Raw genomic sequence first — 8,448 nt, 5'->3', positions numbered from 1 at the left:
GCCCGGAAGACCGTTAATACCCGTGGTGGTGCCGTTCCATCTCGGGCGCTGGAGTCGGGGGGTAGTTTGCGGGCTCCCTTGTGGCGCGCGGGTTAGGCAGGTGCCCCGCGGAGGTCCAGGTCGCCGACGAGCACAGCGGAGCCCGGGCCACGTAAGTGCGCGCGCCGCCCGGACGGCGGGGCGAGGGGAGTCTCCGGGCTGCGAGCGGAGCTCCGGCTTGGTCTGTGCGCGAGTCCGCGGGCTCCACGCCGTGTGGCTTTGGGGACAAGTTCCCCAGCCGCCGCACGGGGGGCTGGCAGCTCCTGCCTCGGGGTGCGGTGAGGATCCCACAAATGCAACGCGTGGCAGCAGCCGTCCGGCACACAGCGGTTCCCGCGGGGCCTCTGCCGGTCGGAGGTGAGGGCGGGAAATGAGGCTGCCTCGTCCGGGGGGGCTTTTCCGAGCTCGTGGGCTCCACCAGCGCCCTCTGCCTGCCTGGGTTTGTTTGAGGCTGTTTGGATCCTTTCTCGTCGTTCATTTCTGGGTTTGTTCTTTCAATTTATGTGCACGAATCGCTACTGTGGAGCGTATACCGAGGCCCTGGGAAGAAGTGAAGTCCCTTCCCCATGGGGGCTGTTGGAGCAGTTTTGACTCAAATAGCTGCATCTGTAAATATCTAATCATACATCGCAGTGCGTGCTCTGGAGAAAGTGCAGGGTGTGGGGGGTGGAGAACCTGCCCAGGATTTTGTAGGTGGGTGGGAAGGATGCTGATGTTGATTCTCAGCGGAGAGATGGGTGTGCAGTGAAAGGCAGTACGGCGGCGAAGAAATCCCTAAGGAGGTCACTGTGCTTGGAGCCCAGGCACAAGAGATGAGCTAGACGCGAGCTGGAGATGTGTTTGGAGACGTGCCCACGCTGGTTTATCAGGGATGCAGCCCCCTCTGGGAGGCATGGGTACTCCCTAACTGCCTTCAGGACAGAAGGTCCCGGGGAAGCCAGTGTTTTGCACAAGGGTTCACTGAGCCCTTCTTTGATTCCCGCCACTGCCCTCACCTGTTCTGTTGTGGGAACGAGGAGGACGGCAGCAGCCAGCCCCGGGAACCCTGCCCTGGGAGAGCTCACAGTCTGGCAAGACTACCTAGAGTGAGGTTGATGTGCCATGAGAAACACATATTCATTCATTCGAGAAGCGTTTATCGGCGCTTCTGCGTGACAGGTGTTTTGCATGAGATGCAGGGGTGTAGGGGGATTACAGAATAAACCCGTAAAACGCAGTGGCAGTTCCAGTTCCAAGGGACAGTTTGTATCTGGCAGAGCCCTTTGACGTAAATCTATTTTTTATAACTTTTATTCTTTAGACATAAATTTACTATTATTTAATTTTTTAATGGTTTTTTTTTATTATTCATTTTTGAGAGACAGAGGAGTGCTAGCGGGGAAGGGGCAGAGAGAGAGGGAGGCACAGAATCTGAAGCAGGCTCCAGGCTCCGAGCTGTCAGCACCAAGCCCGATGCGGGGCTCAAACTCACTAACCACGAGATCAGGACCTGATCCGCAGTCGGACGCCCAACTGACTGAGCCACGCAGGCACCCCAAGGCATAAACTTATTATTAATCAACACACAGTTGCATTTTCTGCAAGGTACTGTACCTGACAGTGGGAAGACAGATGAAGAAGACTCCTTGGCTTTGGGTGAACTTGAGTTGGTCTTGGGAGCGTAGCCTGGGATGTAGGGTGTGTAGCCTGCAAATGTGTGGTTGTGACACGTGACAGCTATGGTACAAGCTGACCCCTGGCCACCTGTCTGACTTCATCCCCTCCCGTGCTCCTCGTTTATTCTGTGGCCTCCCTAGTTGTTTCTCACACTTTCCTGCCCTAGGACTTTTGCACATGTTGTTCATTCGGCCAGGAGCCCTCATCCCAATTGTCTGCGTGGTTCTGTTCCTCATCATGTTCAGGCTGTGGCAAATGCCACCATCTGAGTGAGGCTTTCTCGGGCTGCCATCACCTCCCTCATGGTTGGTTGGTTGGTTGGTTGTAATATAGCCCTTACTAACATCTGGCGGGAGGCTACATGTTGATTTTTCTTCATTATCCACCTCCTGAAATAAAGTAAGTCTTTTCGGGAGACTCTTTACTCTCCCGGGAACCCCGCAGGGCGCTGTCAGATTCAAGTCTCTGAGAAAGCTCTCGACGCGTGGTTCTTGTTTTGCAGGATGGACTTCCCCGGCTCGCTCCCACCCACGTTGTTTAGGACCGGCCCCCTTGGCGTGAGTAACACCCCTGACCTGTCTTTCATGTGCAGCTGGAGAGACGCGCTCACCCTGCCTGAGCCCCTGGCCCAGAACTCCCAGGTGAGGATAGCGGGGAGAGCCCCGGCAGCAGCCCCTCCACTGCCCCCCTCCTTTTCCAGCATTCACACCCACTGTCAGGATGCAGGGTGGCTTTGCATTAGTGCAAATCTGCCAAGACACAAATCTGCCACGCAGAACCTCGCCTTGGGGTTACGGAGGACGCCCTACTCTCCCCAGAGGGTTTCCTGAGCAGGAGCTGTCGCCTCGCTCGTCCCCCCCGCCCCGCTCAGTTTTTCCCACATTTGCCCGGCAGATGCTCACTGATGAGCCCCTCCAGGGCGCCGGGTACCTTTTTAGGCCCTGAGAATCCAGCGTGAGTAAGTCACATACACCCCCTGCCTCTGGGACTAAGGGTTCGGCTGAGTGAGAACAGACCAGTGGGGAAAGGATAAAATCAATACCGAGTGTGATAAGGGCTCTGAACCAGCACAGTGGGGATGAAGGGGGGCGGGGCAGGGGTGCGTGGGAAGGGATGAGGCGGAAGGGAAGGAGAGGCCTCTGGGACAGGAAGGACAAGGCTCTTTGCCTGGAAGCCCGAGCCATCTGGCTCCCACTCGGAGACAGGCTGCCTAAGGATTATGCCAGGCGGGCGGGCCTGTGGGCTCCCCAGGTAAGTAACCGCGTGGTGTCCCGAGCAGAAGCGAGAGTCAGGCGGCACTCGGGTCACCGGTAGTGGCACGGGGGCTCCTTCTTTGAGAGCCAGCGCGGCTGTGGGTCAGAAGCGCAGATTGGCCCCAGGCTCCTGGCCTTTTTCTTGGCTAGCTGTGTCCTGGGGCCAGGCTCCCTGTGTCTCCATTTCTTCACCAGTAAAGCGACGGGGACCGTTGTACCCGTGAGTTAATAAATGACACACGCCAGCGCCTGGGACCGTGCTCACCGTGTTGTTGTCGGGCTTGTGTTTCCTCAGAATGGGGTGTCGTGCACAGCCGCAGCCCCGCTCTGGGAGCCAGAGACCCCCGGACCCCTTCCCTTGCTGCCTCCTGGTCCCGGTAAGGATCTTGGTCCTTGGGGCTCCCTCCCAAGCTGCTCCCATGTCACTTCTGTCCCCAACCCCCCCACCCAAAGGCCTTCCCTCCGGTCATCTGGGACACCTGGCTCCACTTCTGGGCCCTTTCTGGTTCCCGAGACGAACCCCTTCCCCAGCCTCACTGTTCCCTCAGATCCCTGGGACCCTGGGGTGACCGCCCGGGACCTGCTTTTCCGGGGAGGTATCCCGTTCCGAAGAAAGCCCCGGGCCGTGCTGGATGTGACGGAACAGGTGGGTAGGCGCACGGTGGCCAGTGTCGTGTGCCAGGGCTGTGCTTAGTGACCTGGCCTCCTCTCCTGCAGCTCAGCCGCTTCCTGTGGGACCACGGGGACATAGCCTTTGCGCCCCTGGGGAAGCTGATGCTGGAGAATTTCAAACTAGAGGGAGCACGGGTGAGTAACCCCGGTCCCACCAGGAGAGAGGCTTCCCCGCTTCTTGGGGTAACGTCGGCCGTGCGAGCTTGACAAGGCCTTTCCACACAGAGCCATTCTAAGAAGAAGACAGTGGTCAGTGTGAAGAGTCTGCTCCAGGACCTCGGTGGACACCAGCCCTGGGGGCAAGTGGCTAGTGAGAAAGGCCGGGCTCAGTAGGCCTAGCTGGCGGGGGGGGGGAGGGGGGGGGGTTGGGTGGAAGGAGCCAGGGCACGGACGTAGGTTTCTGTCACGGTCGTTTCCCCTGCCCCGTGCAGTCATGAGCCATAGTCCACACACAACTGGAAGCGGAAGAGAGAATTCGGTTCACGGACCGCAGGCATGGCTGCATCTGGGTGCTCAAGTAACGTTAATAAGGCTCTGTCTCTTTTTTTTCTCATCCACTTGGCTTTGCTTGGCTTATCCTAGACGAACTGTTTCTAAGTGGCAGTGAGAGAGCTTTTGATTTCGAGGAAGAAACCCGGCGTCTTTCCTGGGGCACCGGCAGAAGTTCTGGGAAGGGGGTGGTTGGCCTGGTCTGTGCGTCTTGCTTCTCTATGAGGCAATCACCGTAGCCAGAGGTGACCTGTGACCACCCTTGCAGCGTGCGGGGCGGGGCGGGGGGGGGGCGGCGGGAATAGGGTCGTTTCCCAAAGGAAGAGATTCTGGGTCGATGGAAACCGCACCTACTGGCCTGGCCTCCCTTGGGATGGAACCTAGTCTTCCTCTCTGTCACTGCCACTGCCGCAGCCTCACCTCCTGCCCTTCTTTTGTCCCCAGGTGTCCCTGGGCTTCCCTCAGCTTCCGACAGCGCCGGTTCTCCATCCTCGGGGGCCCCGTCCTGGGCACGTCTGTGGCCGGCCTGCTGGGAGAGCTGCTGCATGAGGAGCTGGCCACGCGGTGGGAGCGGCTCCTCCTGGACGACGCGTTTACCGGGGGCGCGTTGGCCTGGGTGCCCGGAAGGACGCCCCGGGTGGGACAGTTGGTCTACCCTGCGGGAGGCGCCCTGGACAAGCTGCGTATCCTTTCCCGCCGGGCCAGGGGGCGTGGAGGCGGCTCCCCGTGGGGCGAGAGATGCCCCCGGCCTGGTCTCAGGGCAGGATGTCGGGGGGCTCGCGGTGACCAGAGCTCACACACTCGTCCTTAGCGAGAGGCCCAGATTTCCAAGAGGTCAGCGTGGCCCCAGGTGGTGACCCCCAGGCCCTCGGCGACCCTGGCCACATCCAGCTCCGAGGGCCTGTCCGGCAGGTGGTGACCCACACCGTGCAAGGGGAAGGTGAGTCCCTGGGACACCCCCTTCCTCCGTCCTTTCCCCCTCACTGACCGGCCTGCTGCCTGACTGTGACCCCGACCCTCTCCACCCCTCAGCCCTGCTGGCTGTCCGGTCTGACTACCACTGTGCCCTGTGGAAGGTCAGTAAGCAGGGGCGCCCCGCCCCCCTCCGGGTGCTGCAGATCGGGAAGGGGGCCACAGGGATCAGCCTCAGGTGAGGGGCTCAGACGGGCTGCTCTGCGAGGGGGTGGGCGTGGGAAAGGGGAGGTCAGCTGACCCCAGTTGTGCCCCGCAGCCCTCACCTGCCTGGGGAGCTGGCTGTCTGCAGCCGTTCGGGAGCCGTCTGTCTGTGGACCCCCCAGGATGGGTATGCCCCCTTCCTGTGACAGTCCTCTACCCCGGCGCGTCCTGGACCCCGGGCCGTGTCACCCCGGTACCCACCCCCCCATCAGCCCCCGTCTCCCCGCCCACGGCTGGCCCGTCTCCCCAAGGCTGCAGCAAATTTACAAGGACCCCGAGACCCTTGTGTTCCGGGACCCCTCTCCCTGGCGCTGGGCAGACTTCACGGCCCATCCCCGGGTGCTGACCGTGGGTGACCGCACTGGAGTGAAAATTATCGACACTCAGGTGAGGGGAGGGGACCGGCACCGGCACAGCAGAGGGACAGAGCGGATACATGGGGGAGGGCAGGGCCGGGGAGGGGGCTTCCCCAGAGGGCCACTGGTTGGGGGGGGGGACTGTCAGGGGTCTTGCCGGGGCCCCCGGCTGCGCGGGGGAGCTGACCTGGGTTCTTCCCCCAGGGCCCACCCGGGTGTGGTCTCCTGCTCTTTCGTGGCGGGGCAGAAGCAGCGTGCCAGAAAGGGGAGCGCGTCCTGCTGACCCGGTACCTGGGGGGGTGCGGCCCCGAGCCCCTGTGCCCCACGTTCCATCTCATCCTGACCCAGGTGAGCGGTCCCTTCCCTCCTCCCCCTTACGCCGTCCCAGAGACGATGGTCAAAACAGGAGTCACAGAGACGACGCCCCGGAGACTCTTCCGATGAGTTGACGAGCCCCTGAAATGTGCTGACCGGTGGGTGGGACCTCCCCGCGGGGAGGACACATCTGAGCAGAGCTTTAAGGCAGCCCCAGGGATGGCCCAGCTGAGGGAAGAAAGGCGCGGGGTGTCACAGGGCGTCTGAGATTCCCCTGAGGGCCCGCCCCCCGCATCCCCCAGGAGTCTTGGGGTGTTAGTAGGTGTGTGTCGAGCGTAGGTTCCAGGCTCGGGCGGGTTCGGGGAGGGCCCAGTGGGTTCCTATGTGACAAGACTCCTCTGCGCCTCTCCTGAGAGCCTGTCCCTGTGTGGCGCTCGGGGTGACTGACGCACCCGGGAGATGCCTCCCCTATGACACTAGCCGGGGGTGGGGGGAGAGGCGGGCAGGGCAGCCACAGCGCTGGGTCAGCTCTGGGGCCTCGGCTCATCTTGAGAGCCGGGATACACGGGGGACACAGAGCTACCTGTCTCATCAAACACTTCTCTCGCGCCTCAGTCGCGTGCCCCCTTCGGTCATGGGCGGTCACCCGTGGCCCCCTGGGTCTGGTCGCATCCCCTCCGTCGCAGTGCCCCTTGGTCGCAGCCTCCCCCACATTCACCCCCATCGGATGCCCCTGCAGTCTGGTCCTGTACCCTTGGTCGTGTGTCCCGCCCCCCCCCCCCCCCCCCCCCCCCCGCCCCCGATCACATACTCAGTCACAGCCCTGGGTCTCTCTGTTTCTCGTCGCCCCCAGTTCTCGCTCTACCTGGTGGATGAGCGCCTCCCCTTGGTGCCCCTGCTGAAGTGGAATCACGACCTCCCCTCCGCCCCCCTGTTTGCCCAGCTGCTGCCCCCGCCCCAGCCCGGGCACGCACAGCCGCTGCTGCTGGGGGGCCAGGGCGGGCACCTGCGGCTGCTGCAGCTCGCAGGTGAGGGGCCGGGCGGGGCCGGGGGCAGGGGCGCAGGATCATGGGCGGCCCCTCAGCTCCCCGTCCTTCCTCCAGGAACGGGGGCCTCCGCGCCCCGGCTGGCGGGCCCCCCCCAGTCTCTCCCCTCCGGCAGCGACTCCCTCTCCGCGTTCCCCCTGCTGGAGCCCAAGAGTCAGTGGCGGCTGCAGGAGCGTCTGAGAGCGCCAACCCTAGGTGCGCTGGGGCAGGGGAACGAGTGCGGGGGGGGACTGCACCCCCCCCCCCCCCCGGCCCCGGCGTCACCGTCACTCCCATCTCCAGGTCTGGCTGCCGCCCTCCTGCCCTCTGCCTCCGCGCCGGTCCTGGTCCTCTTCCAGCTTTCCGCGGCTGGGGATGTCTTCCACCAGCGCCTCCGCCTCCAGGCGGACCCCGGGCCCGCCTCCGGCGCCCCCGTGGCTTCCTGGACTCCCCAGGCCACCGCCCGCTGCGGCCGGTGGCTGAAGGGCCTGCTGGAGGTACCCCTGCCTCCCCCCGTGTGGGCAGCACCCACCTTCTCCCACCGCCGTGTGCTAGGCTGCGTGGAACCGCGGCAGACGGGACAGAAGGTGCCGGAGGCTCTCCGCGCGGCCATGGCCGAAGGGCGACTCCTGCTGCGGAGGGACCTGGGCGCCGTCCCCTCTGCGGAGCCACCCCCTGCCCCCGAGCCAGGCCCCGAGGACGAGCTCAGTGCGCGTTTGGAGGCAGCCTGGGACGGCCGGGCGGCCGCCTGGTGGGAGAGCCAGCAGGGCGGGAGCTCGGGGCCCGGGAACCGGCCCAAGCGGCCCAAGCGCCGGACTCAGCTGTCCAGCACCTTCTCCTCGCTCAGTGGCCGCCTGGACCTCTCGGACGCCACCAGCCCCCCCCGCAGCCCAGACCGGACGTCCCCTGAGGCCGGGCCTCAACCACCGGTGACCCCGCCCTCCCAGGAGCTGACCCAGGAGCCGTGGGCCCGGGGTGTCCCCTCGGAGAGGCAGCAGACGCTCCGGGACTACATGGCCAGGCTACCGCTCCGCGGGGACCCCCCAGGAGGCGTCTCCTCACCCCTGTCCCAGGCCTCCAGCGTCCGGGCCACCCCCTCCGGGCAGCAGCCCCTCCAGGGTGGCTCAGCGGAGCGGCCGCTCCGAAGGCACACGCTGGGAGGTGCCGCCGTGCCCTCTTCCCAGACCTCCAGCGGCCGGGCCACCCCCTCCAGGCAGCAGGCGCCTGTCCCCTCGGGCTCTCAGCCGAGGAGGAGGAAGCCCCGCATGGGCTTCTGAGGCCCCGGGAAGCTGCTCCCCCACCCCGAGAGCCCTTCTTCTCCGACAGCTGCCCCTTCCAGGCTGGAGCCCAGGAAGTGGAGAGAACAGTCTCCAGGGGGCAGACCTTTCTGCTTCCTGGAGGTCACGGGACTGCAGGAAATACCCCAGAAATGATCGGGAGCCAAGTCAGAGCCACGGGGACAGCAGA

At 64.1% G+C, this 8,448-nt stretch overlaps 1 protein-coding gene across 2 annotated transcripts; it reads left to right on the top strand.

Moving 5' to 3' along the window:
* Window positions 1-4: 4 nt before the first annotated feature.
* On the top strand, window positions 5-8,362 carry TAF1C (TATA-box binding protein associated factor, RNA polymerase I subunit C). Of its 2 annotated transcripts, none has more exons than XM_042968609.1 (15): window positions 5-151; window positions 2,198-2,336; window positions 3,244-3,325; window positions 3,497-3,594; window positions 3,666-3,755; window positions 3,846-3,919; window positions 4,554-4,792; window positions 4,933-5,049; window positions 5,142-5,259; window positions 5,341-5,412; window positions 5,537-5,672; window positions 5,846-5,989; window positions 6,810-6,984; window positions 7,060-7,197; window positions 7,285-8,362. In XM_042968609.1, the coding sequence occupies exons 2-15, from the start codon at window positions 2,199-2,201 to the stop codon at window positions 8,256-8,258; spliced, it is 2,595 nt and encodes an 864-aa protein (XP_042824543.1). In that variant the 5' UTR covers window positions 5-151; window position 2,198; the 3' UTR covers window positions 8,259-8,362. The 2 variants fall into 2 exon arrangements, with proteins under 2 accessions (XP_042824543.1, XP_042824544.1); XM_042968610.1 differs by having other exon boundaries at window positions 7,101-7,197; window positions 7,285-7,973.
* The last annotated feature ends 86 nt before the right edge of the window (window positions 8,363-8,448 follow it).

The sequence above is a fragment of the Panthera tigris genome, chromosome E2 (genome assembly GCF_018350195.1).
Source record: "Panthera tigris isolate Pti1 chromosome E2, P.tigris_Pti1_mat1.1, whole genome shotgun sequence".
NCBI classification, from domain to species: domain Eukaryota; kingdom Metazoa; phylum Chordata; class Mammalia; order Carnivora; family Felidae; genus Panthera; species Panthera tigris.
The sequence above is the reverse complement of the archived record's forward strand: the minus strand, read 5'-3'. Positions and strand labels throughout refer to the sequence as shown.

Excerpts from the sequence above, each read along its gene's own strand:
- TAF1C (XM_042968609.1), top strand. The coding sequence starts at position 2,199 with ATGGACTTCCCCGGCTCGCTCCCACCCACGTTGTTTAGGACCGGCCCC. Across the intron at positions 3,595-3,665 it reads TGCTGGATGTGACGGAACAG|CTCAGCCGCTTCCTGTGGGA; the intron begins GTGGGTAGGCGC and ends CCTCTCCTGCAG. Across the intron at positions 6,985-7,059 it reads GCGGCTGCTGCAGCTCGCAG|GAACGGGGGCCTCCGCGCCC; the intron begins GTGAGGGGCCGG and ends TCCTTCCTCCAG.